The sequence below is a fragment of the Rhyacophila brunnea genome, unplaced genomic scaffold, assembly GCF_057557595.1.
Source record: "Rhyacophila brunnea isolate RB1 unplaced genomic scaffold, BYU_Rbru_1.0 scaffold_2, whole genome shotgun sequence".
NCBI lineage: Eukaryota > Metazoa > Arthropoda > Insecta > Trichoptera > Rhyacophilidae > Rhyacophila > Rhyacophila brunnea.
The window spans coordinates 4,089,472-4,109,539 of NW_028232859.1; the positions used below are offsets into that span (position 1 = coordinate 4,089,472).

Sequence of the window (20,068 nt, forward strand, 5' to 3'; positions counted from 1 at the left end):
GAGGTAGGTACTGTAGTTTCCTGGTTGTGATAATACGTAGAACTTTTCGGTCCTCCCCCATTTGATTGAGAACTTCAACATTTGTCACCCGGTCAGTCCAAGGAATTTGGAGGATGCGTCTATAAAGCCACATCTCGAAAGCTTCAAGTCTCCGTGTCATCTCTTGGTTAAGCGTCCATACTTCCTTACAATAGAAAAGAATATTGAGAGAACATAACAACGTACCATACGCAGTCTCAGACCTAGGTTATCAGTACTAGACTATGTATAGTAGGTATGTACTAATCTAATTATAATTAAACTTCATTTTTATAGTTTGTAAAAATAGGTACCAAATTTTCACTACCTACGTCCTATCTATGTTATCTCGATGTCGTAAAAGATTAGATAAGTATGATACATAATTTTCCATTAACTATTATTTTAGTACTACAATAAAATAAATTAATAAAATGTATGTGGCGCTCATAAAATGAAATTTGTCTTCGGATTTTCGACTTCGACCACTTTATTTACAGCAGCCGTATGACGTAGCAGCTGTCATCGAAATTCATTTTAGCGTATGTTTTCGTATCTATATTATTTTGAAGAAAAAATACGATACGATATTTATTTTTTTGTACGCAAGGCGTAGATTGGATAAAAACAACTAGATACTAGGTACGCATACCTGATTATTTATTACAATGACAAAGTCAAACATCGCGGAAAATTCGTGAAATTGTTTGTTTTGAGGTTATACCGTTGATTTTTTATTGCACGGCGCGTCCTTGTTGACCAGTACCCGTTACATAAAAATAATTAATATTGGATCTGTTGTTTTTTTTCAAGATGATAGTCAGCGTCCGTCATTTTAGAAACGTTGCCGCGGCGGTGACAGGCTCTTTCAGAAACTGTCTTCGGTCGAGTCGATCTTTGAGCGTCTCGTCACCCGACAACATGAGTGGAAGCAAGTTTGATTTACCCGCTAGACTCGGGGGAGGAGAAAAAAGCGTTTGGTAAGTGATTCCAGTTGGGAATATTTCGAATAATATTTAATGTAAAATATATAATTAATCTTAAAAATAGCTATCTATACTTGGTACGAATTTGTATAATTTTCGGTAGGTACTTATAACCGGTTTTCATCTACATTGCAATCATTTGTGTAGATAGGTATTTATTATGATGAATAGATATTCAATAGAAGAACACATTTAGTATGTTTCAGAATATTTATATTATTTAAGTGCTTAATAAAATTTCTAATAGATTAAAAAATAACTGCTTAGGAGGTTTGTCAGTTTAGTATTTATATTCCTCATGGTGTAGGTGTCCATATGTTAATTTAAAAGTAAACAGAAAGAAATTAGTGTTGTATTAGGTAGTTACTATAAAATACTAAATTTGGTTTTTTATTTATTTATCGAATTATTATACTTAGGTACCTACCACAGAATATTATTAACACTTCAGATTTTTTTTTTAATAATGAATGCTACATTATTTAAATCTTGTATATCGAGTATTTATTGAATAAAAATAAAAATGTTTAATTTATAATGGAATAACTTAACTTTGAAATTATGCCGATTGCGATTTCTTCTACAATGCTCAAATTACACAGGGTAAAGATTATTATTGATACCTACCATTATTACTTTCAACTGCTCTTACATAAACCCTACTGTATTGTTTTCTCTCTCTCGGCATCATTTTAACTATGTCATATTTGCTGTCAAAACCATCGAACTTCACTCTTATGTGGTATGTTTATAGTTTATCCTATTGGTTATCAAATGCGGTTATCAGCACCTTTTCATTGTGGCCACGGGATGTTTTTTTAAATGTATCAAAATATACTCTTCACCGGTGAGCTATGAAAGAAATCTCAATTTGGTTAATTAATTTTAATTTATTGTCATCAAAAAATGATGTATACATTGTACACTATCAAATTTTAATAAACCATCCCTATCAGCCCTAATCGGCTATTAATATTTTTAGATCATTTATTATTTAACTATTGTCAGCAATCAATCAAATCAAACTTACTTGATACTGAACTTTATAAATTATTAATTATTTAAGACCTGAATGTCTTAGCATAACATTTAAAAACAAAGAAATAGTATTAAAACAGTATAATATAAAAAAAGTAGATGCTGTATTTATTAAGTTATTCAACAGTAGAAAGACTTAATACAAAAATTATTATAAACTAGATACGAGGAAGTACACCGAATGAGCAATGTGCGCGAGTACTAGGAAACATCCCATTCGCATACCACATTATCCTAAGTTACTGTTATTTGACTGGGGGTATGCGATAGATTAACTGGAAACAAAAATATTTTAGATCATTTGATTTAACACGATTTTATTGATAAGTATTGATGATCAATCATCACTGAAATTTTTAATGAAAAACTTGAAAAGAGTTCTTGTGAAATGATTGATTGATGTTTGTCAAATCTTGTATTTTCTTCAACTTTATCAGTGAGCATGGCTTTTTATCTGCCACAAAATCGATGAAAGTTGAGAATAGAAACCGTCTGAATTCAGATTCCGCAATCATTCTTGGCCATAAATTGAACTGCTGGTTTCAATAAAACAAGTTCAACGCATTACAATTTGCCACAAGATATAAAAATGATCTTATCTGTTACTATCTGTGACTATGTTTACAAATAAATTAACTCACTGTAAGCGTTTATAATCTTAATAACACTGTCCTAGATAATATTTACAACTCTAAGATAATGGCATATGAAATTTATTTTATTAATTAATGTTAAGCATAGCATCAGTAATAGCATAACGCCAGAATGTTTGCATATATGTAATAAAGGTCTAAAATTAAATTTACTCGAACAGTTGGAAATTAATCGCGAATTATCCAAAAGTAATCATATAAGTAATTAATGAAAATTTGGAAATGCATTCGTCACCACTATTAAATATAAATTAAGCACATGATTAACACAATTATACTAGTAATATTTTAATTGATTAATAATGTCAAGAAATAACCAAAGCACTCGAACACTGTACTTTCGATAAAAAAAATTAATTTTGATAACCATTAATAAACCCACTTAGGGTTTTCAAAGTATTAATAATATTACAATTAATAATAAGTATACAAAGTCATAATATTGTTTGAACGAATAAGAAAATGTATTCTGTCTTCTATTTATACATATAGTATTTAAGGTGACGCATCAGTGAAACGCCAAATAATTTTCAACTGTACGCGCGACGAAATTTTGGACTCGCTGCCATTCACTGAGAGAATGTTGACCCGGGAACACGTCACTTTGCTGCGTGATGGCGACCGGTCAATTAATTCTAAAATCGTGTAAAGATGACTAAAAACGTTACCCATTTACTTTAAAAAGAAAACATGTCAATGAATATATTATTATTGTTACTAATAGAACAATAAACAGAACATAAAATGGACGTATGTTGGATTTATATGACAATTAATATTTCGTTTGACAGGCGTCATTTTCACCCGCCACCCGCAATCCGCGCATCGCCTAGCGACGATCTTTTTAGACCGTGCCTCAACTAATGCATGGCCTTAAGCAAAGGCAAACGGCCTATCTGAATAGTCTTGATAATGGTGTTACAACCGAAATAGCTATCGACAAACCTTTTAAAAACCTGAAGAATTTAATATTAATTATATTTTCATTTCTTGTAAATTTATTTTAAATTCAGTTCAATATAATTTATAACTGCGCAATGAAGTTTTACAGTTCAATAATGAATAAATTCAGGCATCCCCGTATTGAAAAAAGACAATGATTAATCCTAGAAAGGGTTGTCCGATTTTCACATTAAAGAAATGGATAAAGCACTCACCCGGTGAACTTCAATGGTTTAATTGAGAAAATTCTCTTGACTCACTGCTGAGAATTGTAATTCATTTGAAATGTCCTAGTTATGTCTCTCCAGCCCTGCATTCCACTGTTCGCATACTTTAAGATATTGAGAGACCCGCATCATTCTAATATTAAAATGTGAAAATAATGTGCAACTGCAATCTTCTTAATGATATATATTATATTTCCAATAGATAATTTTTTGTTAACTCTACAGTATTCTAGTTTTGTATTCAAATGTGTACGATTTACTAAATTATTCTGAATATTTGAGCTCGTCAATTAATAACCAATTGGAAAAAAAATATCTCTAAATTGTCAAGTGCTTACATGTAGGTATCAATGTAAATAATTGAAAAGATGATAACGTTCTGTTGACCTTGACATTTTAAAACTTAAGATCGAATCTCAAATATGTTATTTTTATACGAAACATACAAATAGATATTATATAAATTTATTCAAATCATTTATTGTTCAATATTAACGGCCCACATGCTCAGCGTAGGTCAAAATTGAGTTTTTATTGTATTTTCAAACCATGATCCTGGACATTCCTAAAACGTTGTAGATAACCTATTTATATAATTTTGAAGCCTTATTATCCTTTATATTTATTTTAAACATTTGATGACTGCATAAAGTATTTATTATATTTCAGTACATGAATGTGCAGTGGTGTTAAGATTTTTTACATTTATTAATTTTTAATCGCATTTATTAAACCATTAGTATAATTTATGACGAGATAATTTTAGTAAAATATTTACGATAAAAAATTATATTGATAATCTCTGTGATCCCAAATTTGACAAGAATTAGGTATTTTATTATTCAAAAAATCGGCAAGATTAACACATTTGAAGATAATTCTAAAGATACTAATTATAAGCTATGTCTTTGACCATTCAAGTGTGATAAACATCTTACGAATAATGATTGCTTTATAATAATTATTGACCTAAGAATAAGGTAGTGTTTTTTTGAAATACGCCATTTCTTTTGTAATTCCCCAGTACCGAAATATGACTATATTCTAAAACATTAGAGCGAGAGGTTTAAAAGAATACTATTTTATGTAATAAAAATACTTTATGCAGTCATCAAATGTTTAAAATAAATATAAAGGATAATAAGGCATCAAAATTATATAAATAGATTATCTACAACGTTTAAGGAATGTCCAGGATCATGGTTTGAAAATGCAATAAAAGCTCCATTTTGACCTACGCCGAGCATGTCCCCCCTTAATATTAAGTAGATTTTAAAAAATAACAATTTTTGAACGGTTTTCATATAAGAGTTGTCTAACTCTGGGCACAATTTAATTTATTCTCTATTTTATAAACATTATTACAATTTCTAACTGGCAAGTATTCAAATGTTTTTTAGATTTTTAAAAAAAACGTGTACCTACTATTCTGTGTTTATAATAGTAATTATGAAATGAACCGGTACCGAGGAATAATAGCTTTCTGATTCTTAATGCTCAAATGATTTTGTAGAAACTCCTTCCCCAGTTAGCCCAGTCGCACATTGAAAATCGTCTCGACAGGGATATAGTCAACTGGGTGCAACATGCAACTTTCTTCCGTGCGCTTAGACAAAACAGTGACAACATACGGCAAGCGAAATTGAATGACAAAGTGCGACATTTCGGGATACCTTCGCTGCATGTCGGGCAAATTTTGTTGAATGCGTCACCAGCTGTTTTTTTCCCGCGCGGTTCAAGCGTCGGCCTATGGTGTCGTGGGTCTCAGGTTCAAATCCTGGGTCTGGCAAGTACACATATTGTTTTTCAATTTGTGTATGAGTCAGAGTATGGACCTAATAGTTTGAGCAAGTGGCTGACATCCATTTCTCGTAAAAACAAAATCTGTTAATACAAACCTCTACTCTGTGGAGGCCCATATGATCTATGATTAGGATCTGACATGGTCGAAAAAAATAAAAAAAAGGTTGCAATCATGAGGTGTGCGGCGGTTAATTTAGTTGCATGTGTTTTGTGAATGCCAACAAAGTCACATCGACATATTCGACGTGTTGCATTCGTGACGAGTTTAGATATGTGAGCCCATGTTAATTGTTCTGGCTCCGTTATCATGATCCTACTGATTATTTCATATCTTTTATACCCTACCGTATGACAGGAAGATTCATATTATATATACTAGATATCTGATAATATGGATGTTGTTTGTTAAGTTAATTGTTTGGATACTTAGAGATAACTGGCGTTATCTGCCTAATTTCCTATTCATAAACTAGTAGAGCAATATTAGTGATTAAATCTATCCATATATTATTATGACATAACTAGCAAACAGTTTGATAAGATACAATATTGAATGATATTTAGTCACCTACAACTGTTATCTAAGTGACCTTTTATTTTAATGTTTTTTCTCTACTAACCGCCTGTTGATAATTATCTCCAAATAATAAAAAAATTAATGCATGCCGAGCAGCGCACGCGATGTTTTGCTCTCCAATTTCATAATCTTCAACATCGTCATTCGAATGCATGGTGTACTCAAAGTGTCAACCAGCGATTTCTCGTTTTTTCGGTTTTTGTTGACAATTTCATTAGAGTTACACGAAAAAGAACAGCGATTGTAATCAATACTCTCTCTCTTCTCGGTCGTTCCCCTATTGCTGAAGATCGTGACTATCCTCCCGGTCTGCTCCCGGTAAGCTCCTTCATTTTGTCGGTCCAGCACGCTGACGCTTTTTGCTTCAAGACCCTGGAGACTACCCAAAACAACCAGTCACCTCCAAGTTGTCCGGTCCCCGCTGAATAATATGTCTGAAAAACTTCAGAATGCGTCTTTGACATAATGTCGAGAGCCGTTCTTTTATCTGGAGTCTCAGGATGATTGACTGGTTCTTCCTGAACTCTGTCCAAGAAATACGAAGCATTCGGCGCCAACACCACATTTCGAAGACATGAATTGTTTTCCACTCACTTGCCCTCAGGGTCCATGACTCGATGTCGTACAAAAATATGGAGAACACTAATGTTTGCACAATCATCATTTTTATGACAATTGAAATCCTTCCATATAGTGATAAAACGTGTCATCGCATTTTTTTGCAATCCGTGTGAACCTTCTAATAATAAATTACTGTTTTACATCCGCCTCTTCCACTAATGGTCGTTCCTAGATATACTAACTCATCCACTGTTTCTAGATTTCAGACTGTATTTGTTGCGGGTAGAAGGTTAGCCCGATCGATAACCATTAACTTGGCCTTATTCCATAGGCCATATTTGCAACTCTCTTCCTCTACCCAGTGTTGCAACTCTGTGAGTTCTCTTACATCAGCAACTATTACCTATCATCTACGAATCTCAAATTATTTATTTTCCGGCTACCAATTTTTATTTCGCCATGTCAATAATCTAAGGCTCTGCATATATATTGATTAAGTGAGGATATAAAACACATCCTGATGGATGGGAAAATTTCAGAAAATGCGTTACACAAGCCATTCAATTGATCAATTGTGTATTTTAACATGTTGAATGTTAATATCAATTATATATTTTTTTTACAGGGTGGAGTACATCCAGCTAGCTTCGGAATACAAGCCTCTTAATTTAGGACAGGGCTTTCCTGATTTTGCAGCTCCCGATTACATTGCCAAAGCACTTGTAGACATCGGTACCGGACCTAATACAGATCTGTTGTATCAATACACAAGAGGATTTGTATGTTAATTTATATTTGATTTAATTCATGATATTTGATATTCAGAAATTGAGAGGTGTGTTAAACTAGCTTCTTTCCTTCGCACAACAGTGACGTAATTAATATGCTTTATTTATTTTTATTTTTGATAATTATTTCACTAGAAAAATCATACTTAAAATTTCTTTCAATAAGGTATTAAAACAGTTTTTAAAGAGAACTATTAAACAGGTTCACATCTACATTAATTAGGTCTTCTTCAGACTGTTGCAATGTGTTTATTAATCTCAACTTGCTCCATGAGGTTAAGTCGATGACCCGTGTCACATAGATACACAGGTACATTCTCTAAAGGCTTAATTACATTGGCAGACGCACAGACCCAACCCGATCCAACGATCCACGCCGACCGTCGTCGCCAGCTATTTGCAATTACACGCAACGATTCAATCTCGTTGGTCCTTGATTTGATTGGCTTAAAATAATAATAGTGTTGCTATTATTAAAAATATAGGTTCAGTGAAAACTAGATATTTCTTAGATTGGTGGCTACACTGAACGCATTCCCGCGCAATTTTACGTCAAAAAAACTGAGCTGTCAGCTGTCAAACCTAGCGAGCATCAGATCTGTTAAAATTTACGCGGCCGTTTGACATTTATAGAAAGTTTGTATACTTATTGTTAATTTACATCATGAATAACTGGGTGAGCTTGAATCTCCAAACCAATTGAGTAATTCGAATATCGAAATCGAATAATCCAAAGACTAATTTATTGTAGCGAGTATGGCTAGGTATATTTCAACTGGCTCAGGCGGTCAGGACTCGCCGTAAACGAAAACACTGGGTCAAAAGTTGGCTAACTGAAGAACAGCGTGATCGCCATTGAATATGGCGGGTTTTTTTACGTTCCACACTATATCTTTGGCGTGTATTAATTCGACGAGGACTGTGTCCTCGGTGATACTCCATATATATTTTTTGAGTTTTCGCCATTTTGTAGTTGTTCAGTTGAAATCGACCAGTAGAATGAAATGAACGACCGTTTGCATGACTCGCGAGCAGGCGCATATTCGGCTATTTTCGTACGCTTTCGCCAATCTTCGCTTGATAATGAATGGATCGCACGACGGATAATAGAAAATTTTCCACTTTCGTCCCGATCGCTCACGATCCTTGAAAACCATAGAGAATATAGTTTGACAGTCGTGGCAGACGATCGGGCCAGACGCAATCTGCCAATGGAATATGGGCTTAAGTCTATAAGTTGCTTGGTGAAGTTTTTATCTGTCTTACCTGTTTCCCAAGAATGTATATGATCTTTATACATAGTAATAAAACTTCTGCCTGTCAGACCCAGATAAGCTGCTGTACAAGTTCTGCACTAAATAATTACTGTATGTTCATGAATGAGATCTTAGTGTCAATCAGTAGTATTTTTGGCTAATATCTTGTAATGTGCACGACTACTGAGCCAATAATATATTCTAATAAATTGTAATGTTTAATCTAGTATCATTATAATCAGCATTTCTTATAACTTTTCATTATGCTTTTAAATTATTGAGATATAGCAGATCTATCAAAAGAAATACAAATTTATGTAGAAATGACAACGACACTTATGATATCAACCAGGAGAACAAAAATAAAGGGAAGTGGGTTGCCCTCTGACCTAATATATTTATGCTCCATTATTGTTTTTAGGGGCATCCTAGATTAGTAAATGCAATTTCTAAATTGTACTCCAAGCTCATCAAGAGAGAGATTAATCCAAACACTGAAGTATTAGTCACAGCTGGGGCGTACGAGGCTTTATTTTCAGCTATATTAGGTAAATTATCACATTTGGTAACTTAAGACTAACCACTAATTGTGAAATGATCCATAATCCAATAGTCACGCAAACGTATGGCATTAAAATGCATGATAACGGCTTACTTTTACATTGCAAGATTATATTCGCTAGCTGAATTCAGAACTATTCTTACTCACATTTGAAATATTTTGCAGTGTTTAAGTGTTTTTTGAAACATCCTATTAATAGTTTTGTGTTCAGCTGGCGATCTGAATTTAGAAAAATACTTTTATTTAATGTTTTTAAGAAATACATATCATCGTTAATTTTCTACAAACACATATCTTAATTTTTGTCAGTTTTGGGTTGTTTGATGAAATATATTCAAAATTTGAATATTTGAATATGCACATATTCCACTAACACGTATCTCAAAACATACTTTATAACATAATAGATTTAAGCAATGAGAAAAAATTTGTATCACAGTAAAAGACTTATATAATATTATAAACTCGTATCTTGAGTTACGTGTTTGTAAGTACACAGAATACTGAACTCCGACAGATGATTATATTGAAGTTCTTTCTCGTAAGTCAAGATACGTGTTTACTGCAGTAATATTGTGGAACGATTCACAGTAAAGTTGCAACGTATTCTCGTATCTCAGAAAGTATGACTGATAGGTCGAAAGTATAGTGCGATAGATTGAAGAAACATAACATTTTTTTCATGAAAATGTGTGTAACTATACTAAATGGATATTTCATAGAAGAAAATCTATTTCTGAATTAAAAACTGAGAGAATAAAGTTGTTATTTGCTTCTCCTGAAAAGTTGTGTTTTTTGAGATACGTGTTTGTAGAAAATTACCAACGATATTGATTAGTTAACATATTTTTAATTGTAAATTATCAGATAATTGTATTATATTGTTTCTTATTCGGTGGTTAGACATTGGTAGTAGCATTACACTGAAGATAGGATAAACAAAATATCGAAAATTAAAACTTTCTGGAAATATATAGGTATATTATCTTTCGAAAGAATCATATTTTTTTTAACTATATTTGTCATAAAAAAAAGTGTTGAAACCCTGCGATTTTTTTTGTGCTTACTGAATTATTTAAGTACTTAGTCATTTGCATGATAATTAATTATTAATGGTTCACACTTCAATAGCTCAATAATAATTATTCAGCTATTGTCCTTAGTAAACACACGTTTGAATTAATAATTTATTTCTTTTCATCTCAGGCCACGTAGATAAGGGCGATGAAGTTATCATCATTGAACCTTTCTTCGACTGCTATGATCCCATGGTTCGAATGGCAGGTGGCACACCAAGATTTATCCCCCTTAAACCGGTAAGTGCACGTTCATAAAATCCAAAATAGAATGATGGTTAGGTTTATGAACACTGTGAAACATTCAATGCTTGCACTGAATCGCTCACTTGTGTCATTTTGCATTGAGATATGGAATTGAACTAATAATGATCCGGGAATAAGATTGCGGATTCGTATCTTTTCATCAACTCGTCGCAAACCAACCTTTCAGATATACATATTTACCAGAATTGTCAGTGTTTAATATGCTGATTGTATCAGGGCTAGAAGTAGTTTACATTTCAATTGAAAAATACCCGTGGTATGGTCAAATCGAAACCAATTTCATAGTATAAATCTAGCTACAACTGCCTGTGAAAGGACAGATCATATCACCAAAAAATGTGTAGTCATACTTACCTACATAATAACGAAACATTAAAACAAGCCAGTGTGTTTCAATGTGCCAATGAACAGAATATTAATTTTACTATGGCTACTAATTCAACAATAATAAAAACATCAAAGTATCAGAAGTATCAAGAATTTCTCGTGCTTGGTATAGGTAAATCATTCTACAGTGTTACCATAGGCGATTCGCGCGTGTATTGAATTGCTTGCGACAATGCCTGTTTCAATGCTAGCAAACAATACCACTACAACTGCAAGCTGCATTTGCCGTATCCATGGTGCCACTGTAAAACGATTTACCTATACAAAAAACAAAAATGCCGCACGAGAAATTCTCGTGTTTGGACGGTTATGGGTTAATTTACACTCGGCCTGCAATGGTCAAGCAGTAACATGTCTACTTATGAAGCCATGAGTCTTGAGTTAAAATCCTGCGTCTGGCAAATTCACGTGATGTTTTTCAGTGTTTGTTGGGACCCAGAGCATGAACCTAATGGGTGTTGAGCAAAATGGCTAAAACCATTTCTCTTAAAAAATCTGTGTAACATCTTAGATCCACATCGAATTGTAGAGCCAATATAACAAATAATTAATACAGCGTTATGACTTCCAGAATAAGAAAGAAGGTACTATCTCATCAGCTGACTGGGTTTTGGACGAAGACGAACTGAAAGGTCTCTTCAACAAAAATACCAAAATGATTATCTTGAATACCCCCCACAATCCATTGGGGAAAGTGTTCAGTTTGAAAGAGATGCAGGTCATTGCAGACTTGTGCAAGAAGTACAATGTACTGTGCATCTCGGATGAAGTCTATGAGTGGCTGGTCTACAAACCAAACACCCATGTCAGGATGGGTAAGCGATTTATCTTGTATTATATATTTGTGGGATTGGTGGGTGACCAGATGTGTAAACACATTTGACTTCCATTTATTTGAGTTGATTGTATATAATGTTAATTTTGACTTATATGCGTAACTGTTTAATATGTGTGTGCTTTTTACTGAGGCCTGCAATACACTGGTAGAATTAGGGCCGCTACAAGACACCCCTCGTAGTGGAATACTTAATGACATGAGATTGTAGCATTGTGATAGTATTCTATACATTGAGCATAGTTCTTCCTGAAAAGCTGCGCTTCGATTTTCTTTTAACCATGTCTGTGGGTGAAAGGAGAAAGATTATTTAGTGTGTGTACATACATACCAACTGACAAAGATTAAAAACTTTCTACGATCAATAATGAGGCAAGACCTATCTAAATAGAATGGCGAGTGCATGTAAATACTTTCGATTATTCCGAAATAATCACTATATTTGCTGGCGAAAATCTTTTGTCAAATAATTTTTGTACCTAAATAAATATCATATTAAATACACATGTACAATTTGGAATTTTGAAAGAGGACTTCAAAAATACCAGCTGCCCCATGTCTCGCGTTTTGTCTGAAAAGTCCTGCATATGAAACCACATGATATCGTCAGCTGAATGCAGAACTATTATAACTTACATTTGAAATTTTTGAGGAGATAGTTTTTTGAAACAACTTACTGAAATTATTTATTATCATGGATAAATGTATGCATCATATTATAGTAGGATTATTGATGAAAAAAATAGTGCATACACTTGTCTATGTAAATAATAAATAACTGAAGTAGGCTGTTTTGGCTTGTTATTATGTATATTTTTACAGCCACAGTATTGTTTCTTGATGTCAAAAAGATTTTTTTTAGCAGTACATTTATATCAAAAAGACCATAAAATATGATTGATAATAGTAAAATAGATGAAAAATCTACTTATCCAGCGCCATCTTTAGATTAATAAAGCCTGAGCATATCTTTTTGCACAAGCTACGAGTAGTCCACTGTTCAGCTGTCAAAATCAGATCCCAGATTGCTTGACATATTGATTCGCCCTTTCTCGTTTCAAATTGAATTATAAAAAAACTCTCAAATCAAATATATGAACTAACAGTGTTATTTATACTTAAATAATATACATTCCTGTTATTCATCAGCTGTCAAAGTCAGACTAGTCCTTCATTTCCAAAAAATAAGTAGCATTATCTATGCATTACATTTGTAGAAAGTGTGTTAATGCTAGTGTATTATTTGTCATGTAACTCATCTATCCAAATCAAACCATTCCCTGTGTGAACACGACAGACACGTCAGTATGAGCACTCTATAGAACAATGACAGGTCATCCATAGACAACAACGGGAGGGGCGGAAAAAATAGGACCAGTCGCTGTGAATGAATATATCGGCTTTCTACTTGAGTTGGCAATGACTTATCTCATTATTATTTTTACTTGTAGCAACATTGCCTGGTATGTGGGAGAGAACAATCACAGTCGGTTCGGCCGGGAAAACGTTTTCCGTGACAGGATGGAAAACTGGATGGGCATATGGTCCTGAAAATCTCATGACGAATCTCCAAGTTGTGCATCAGAATTGTGTGTACACATGCAACACTACTATACAGGTCAGATGATGCAAATTAATTGTTATAATACTACTATTTTGTAGATTGGACTTGAATACACTTCTTGCTACTAGAAAAACTGTTAGGAACATCCTACGTCAACTATGGATAATACTGACATTAACAAATTACCGCTGAGGCCTACGGTCATTTGTCACAGCATCCTCTGGATTAACTTTGGATGATCGTTCTAAATATGGTAGTATTTAGTTTGTGGCTCAATAGCAGTTCTCAAATTGTACATTCAGAAAACTCAAAATTAAGGGGCCAGAGACTATTAAATCTTCCGGTTTTGTCAGTATAAAGAATAAACAATGTGACAATACACCAAGCTTTACTAGTGTGTACTCTGTGAGTTTTTCTGCTTGTGTCAATTAAAAGACAGCTTAATACAACAATATTATCTCTGTTGCTTTCAGGAAGCTGTAGCGAGAGGTTTTGAAACGGAAATAAGCCGGATGGATTCTCCTGAATGCTATTTCTATTCACTTGCCACCGAACTGGAATCCAAGAGAGACTTTATGGGGAAATTCTTATCTGACGTAGGAATGAATCCAACCATACCTCAAGGGGGCTACTTCATGATTGCAGACTGGACTAAACTAAGTGAGACCAACAGTATTTCAGCATCTATATTTTTATCCTTCATTCCTAGTAATAGCTTCTATTGGTATAAAAAATAGATCACATACCGCATTCGTAATTTTAGAAAAATGGACATTTAATTTTTTTTTGTTATACTAAACATGTGTTTTGACATAACAACCATAAATAATAAAAAATCTACAAATAAATGCCAACGAATCGCTCAGATTTCTTTAATACAGTAAGTCCTTGACTTAAGTGATAAATTCGTTCGAAGATTTTCGTGTAAGTCGAATAAAACTTAAAATCATGCAATTTTTTTTTAAATTATATGTATCTCTGAGTTTGAAAGGATAGGTGAAAATAAAATGGACCTACATACAAACTACTTATCAAAGTACATACTTGTCCAGTCTTGTTTGCCTTGTAGCACTTTTCTTTTTATATGTTCAGTACGTTGGTAATTTTCACTAGTTCGCTAATAACATTGTCAACTTCTTCAGTTTGCATACTATCCTTGATCGATTGGGGGATGAGCTTATTCCATATTATGTTACTCAATGTAGAAATTGAAATTTCACTCCAGACATCACTAAATATTTTTAACAGCTTTATGTTATACTCTTTACAGAATTGGGTTAACGATTTGCCGTTCTGTCCATCAATAGCTATAACTGCCTGCCTAACTGTGTTCTGTATGTAATACTTTTAAATTGCATGAATTGCAGTTAAATAAAAAGGAAATACATTTTTATTTAATTGCGTGAGTACGAATTCACGTAAGTCGAGGACTTACTGTACTATACAATGTGCTATTTTTAAAGTTGTTTCATCAATTACACAATTTTTAAAATGTATGTGGAGTATAAACACGAAACGCACAAGCGATTATCAGACCCTTTCTAGTCATTTACATGGAATCTGTAAATATACAGAACATTGTTCAGAAGTGAGACTCCGCCATTTAGACACTAAGGCCAGCGCTACACTACGCGGAAATTCCGTCGCGGAGGATGCGCGACGGAACGCCAATACATTTTATTACATATAATTTGCCGTCATCAGGCACATTGCGCGGAAGATCGGTTGTCCGTCAGCGGGCCACTAAACATCGGCGTTTGCTCCGTCCTCCGGGAACCGATTTTCCGTCAGCGTCACATTGCACGTTACTTAATGCAACGCGGCTCATTCGGCGTCGCGTGCGCAAGTAAATAAGCGTTGGCAGTCAACTGATAATCTGCCACGGAATATTGAATGTGGCTGCAATGTTTAGTAATGGATTTACCGCGACGTAAATTCCGTCTAGTGTGGGCCTAGCCTTAATGTTATAAAATAATATGAGACAAATATTTTTGAATCAGTTTTGGAATAATTCCGTTTCTTTTTTACTTTCAGTTGACAAAGTGGATTTATCGAAGGAGACAGATCCACAAAAAGATTACCGATTCACAAAATACATGACCAAGAATGTTGGACTTCAAGGAATTCCTCCAAGCGCGTTTTATGGCAAAGACAATAAATATCTAGGAGAAGACTACGTCAGATATTGCTTTATTAAGGTGAGCCAAAAGATATATTTCATCGCTGCATATTCAATATGACCTATGTGCAGTTTTTGGTCAAAATGAGTTAATGATACCACTCGAAGCGGATTTTTTTTCCCCACAATCTGAACGTATGCTTATATTTAAAAAAAAATCTGAGACAGCATGAATACCATATTAAATAAATTGTATGTGCAGCTATTCTAAAAATGCATCTGAATTAGTCGTATGTGAGCAATGTTGCACATACGATCATTTCATTTCGCACAAATTTTTTACCGTAGAGCACATCCGATTTATTTCACACTGACTATGATTTTGACGGTTTGCTACAAATCGACTTCGTTGCCGTTGAAGGTGTTGTTTCACACTAAAGACATCACAATTTATCGATTATTATTTATCATCTTTCAAAGACTTAATTTACAATACATTATACTTACGTATTGACGTTTTATAAAATCCTTATTATCCATTAATTCGTCAATAATACTGTGAAAATATTCACGCATCGTTTTTAGATTATGTTCTTGAAGCGCTCGGTACATATGTCATGTTTATCACAATGTAGTGTCCTTTCTTTAGTATTATTTAAATATATTTTTTCAAATTAGGGAAAGATTTTATTTTTACATATAAACTGTTAATAATACATCAACATTACGTAGTATTCTTATTTTATGCAGGGAACTAATAAAGGTGTAGGTAAGAATCGAGTCGCGGGTATAAAATATTAGGTACCTACTTCTTTCGAGGCAACAAAATGGAATTGAAGACACTGAATCGTCAGTATCACGTAAAGTAAAAAATGTTTCAAATACGATATATTTTTAACGTTTACCCCACCCTCGCAATGTAATGAAATTAATCCTCAACCTTCAACATCATATTAACCAGAGGAAATTTATAATATGCCCACACTCTGCGAAAAGGTATATTATCAAACTATATACTAAGATAAATGTCTCAAAGACAACAGACAAAAGTGATGAGGAACTGTTTTTCGGACCCTGCGATTATCTGTATTTCTGGCACCCAACTCGAGCAAGTCAGCAGCTACGTCTATCTCGGACAGCAGGTGTCCATAGACGGAAGCATGCATGATGAAATTGCTCGAAGAACAAAGCTGGGATGGAGTACTTTCGGACGTCTGAATAGTATCTTCAAGAGTGACCTACCATTATGTCTTAAGCGTAGGGTGTTCTAACAAATGTGTGCTATCCGTGCTCACGTATGGCTGCAAGACGTGGACTCTCAACACGAGAAATGTCCAAAGGCTAAGAGTCACACAGCGAGGCATGGAGAGGTGCATGTTGGGCATCACGCGAAAGGACCGTAAGAGAAACGAATGGGTTAGGAAGCAGACAAGAGCACGCGATGTAATAGGCGTTGCCAAACAGCTGAAATGGAGATGGGCGGGGCACATTCCGTCATCCAATGGTACCCAAGGGGTACGAAACGGCCACAGGGTCGCCCTAAAAGCCGCTGGATTGACGAACTGATAAAGTTCGGCGGAAATACGTGGCAGCGAACGACACAGGACCGAGAGAGTTGGAGAAAGCTTGGGGAGGCCTTCATCCAGCAGTGGATTGACCCCGGCTGATGATGATGATATACTATGTGAAACTTCAGGAGAGTTAATATTATAAAAAGAAGCAGAAAAAGAAAACGTAATGCCTCCATCATCATCATCATCTGAAGACAATAACTACTAATATTGTGCTTTGTGAAAATACTGGTGAAATATTACATACTATGAACAGTATGGACTATACGTCATTGTCGTTGGACATTCCTGTTACGCATTTGATGAAACGAAATAAAATAAGGAGAACGTTAGGAGAGGCATACATTGGGTACAGAAAAGTGAATGATAAATATGTACTCGATGCTGTGAAACCTAGAAAAATATTGGGCGAACGGTGTCAGCACAAACTACCCAATAAAATATTGAAAACCTCATATTTGTGCCATTTAGTTACGGAAGACGACGGAATGACATTATAAAAAAATATTTTTATCCTGTTCTTATTTTTATAACTGTAACAATGTAGGTATTTCTAATAACTACCTAAGTATATACTTTTTTATATCGGCCCAATGTTTTCTTATCTTGTTCGTTTATATTAATATGTTTTTGTGAAAAAATAATTAATAAATCTTTCCACAAAAAGTTTCTTTTATTGAATGATCATACAAAACTCCTTTTGCTACATAAGCATACCCACAGTTAGTCAATTTCTGGAGCATGGGTTGAGGGTTAAATCCCTCGGCTGGCAAAATATGCATGTTATTTTTTCAATGTATGTTTGATCGAAAGCGAAGACCCAATAGGTCGGGCTGTTGGTTAAAGACAATTCTCCTAAAAAATCTTAATAATATAACCATTACTCTGTGGACGCTCTGACTTGGCACAGAAAAATGGTGACTTATTTTTTAATATTTTTTATAAGTATAGGTACACCAATAATATTATAATAAGTAATATCACACACAATTTTCGTTCATGCTTAAATGCACTATTCTAATGTTTAGATGAATCTATTTTAGTATGAATTCTAACAAATTGTGTCAGTATAAAATAAATCGTATGTGCACAAAATGATGCATAGAAGATGTCGTATGTGCAAAATAATCGAAAAATCGCGTATTTTATGTTGAAATAGTTGTTTTTTTTGTTTTTCCAAACTCAAATAACATGTGAAATATTTAGGTCGAATTTAAAAAAAATAAAAAATGTATAAAATATTTTTAGTTATTTTTTAAAACAGTTTTTTTCGATTATCTCAGAATGTGTCAAATGACACATACGATTTATTGAATATGCAGCGACGATTTTCAGTGTGAATTCTATCTACACCATACTATATTAATTGTGTTAGATGTAAGATTGTGGTCACTCTCCGAAAGCAAGCCAGAGCCAACATTTGACAGCCAAATAAGCGCAATTAGTTGCAACGTTTGTTTCATATATTTGTGTAGTTTTAAGAATTGTAACATTTATTATGTATTGAGGCCCAATTCCGAGAAAGCAGATGGCACCTGCAATTGTACGCCGCCACCAGATAATAGGATCAGGAAAACAGATTGATTGTTAGAACCAGCCAGTTTTACCTGGGCCAGGTCACTCAACTTTAATTTTCGACCTGTCAAAATACCTGCACGATTTTATTTCGACTGTCGAATCAATAGGCCATAATCGTCTTTCTTTATCCCTCAAGTAAATACTGTTCTCCGCTATAACTTGTGATTATTGGAATCTGATTTACCAGGTCTTCTGACCGAGGCATTCCACCGAATAGGGCTCTGTTATAATAGATGTCACACAATAAAACTGGCTTGTTTGCAGGTTAAATGTTTTTATGTATTCTAGTTTTGTATAATTGCTGCTTTAAAACATTTCACAATGTCAATGTGTTTACAGATTAGTTAGTGTTGTGAAATTGTGTCGTAAAAAAAAAATATGTTTAATATTTATCTATTTTTCATGTCACGTTCTTTACCTTGACTGTTCCCCTTTTGCAGAAAGATGAAAACTTGAAGAAAGCAGCCGATATCCTACGCAGTTGGAGTAGTGATAGCAAATTGTAAAAATGGAAAATAATCTTTTATTTTAAATAATAACAATTAAATATGGTGTAATATGAGAAATAATAATATATTTATTTATTCAATGAAAATAATAATACAATATGAATAACAATTATTTAAAAGTTGCATAGGTAGCTAATTTAAACTGTTTTGAATCTGCATGCCCGCTTTTTTAAATTGTATAAATGTCATTTTGTAAAGGTTTATTTTTGTAAAAAAACCATTATATTTTTGTATACAGTATTGTAATAAAAGTACCTATACGTATAAAAAAAATGTAACATTGACAAAAAGTTTACCAAAATATTATGTGGTTGAATTTATTAAATGTTCATAAATAATGTATGTATGTGTTTTTACCCTATCACTAATTAAAACCAAATTTTTTAACGTCGGTTAAGGGCAGCTCCGGTTCGTGGATACAATAAAATTTTGTGAATATGATGCTATTTTTTTTGTACAGTATCGTCCTAGATCCCTTATCTTTACATGTATGTGATTGGAATATTATGTAAATTTTTCTGACATCGTAAAAGGTGGGTATATAAAACAATAACCCTATTATTGTAAGAGTTTACTGCATTTCACTATGGAACCACTATTGTGTAATACACATTATTAATTTTTATGAAGCCATCTCTTTGCGTCAACTGTGTCCTTTCCAAATGTCTTTCCTTGTCTGCAATGAGATATAAAAGGAATTACAAACAGAGACAACATAAAATACCAATGATAATTATACAACTCGTTGAAA

The 20,068-nt window shown here is 33.6% G+C and overlaps 2 protein-coding genes across 3 annotated transcripts in view; one reads left to right on the forward strand and one right to left on the reverse strand.

The window, feature by feature from the left end:
- Positions 1-527: 527 nt before the first annotated feature.
- On the forward strand, positions 528-19,758 carry Kyat (Kynurenine aminotransferase). Of its 2 annotated transcripts, none has more exons than XM_085947042.1 (10): positions 528-660; positions 832-998; positions 7,431-7,584; positions 9,271-9,397; positions 10,618-10,727; positions 11,713-11,956; positions 13,428-13,594; positions 14,014-14,200; positions 15,575-15,738; positions 19,249-19,758. In XM_085947042.1, the coding sequence occupies exons 2-10, from the start codon at positions 832-834 to the stop codon at positions 19,312-19,314; spliced, it is 1,386 nt and encodes a 461-aa protein (XP_085803168.1). In that variant the 5' UTR covers positions 528-660; the 3' UTR covers positions 19,315-19,758. The 2 variants fall into 2 exon arrangements, with proteins under 2 accessions (XP_085803168.1, XP_085803169.1); XM_085947043.1 differs by lacking the exon at positions 528-660 and adding an exon at positions 663-735.
- Positions 19,749-20,068, reverse strand: part of LOC147071712 (CIMIP2 protein GA14893-like) — a 35,828-nt gene continuing 35,508 nt past the window's right edge. Inside the window, exon 8 of the mRNA XM_085947044.1 lies at positions 19,749-19,993. Within this exon, the coding sequence (XP_085803170.1) occupies positions 19,933-19,993 (61 nt within the window). The 3' untranslated portion in view covers positions 19,749-19,932. The remainder of the gene's footprint in view (positions 19,994-20,068) is intronic.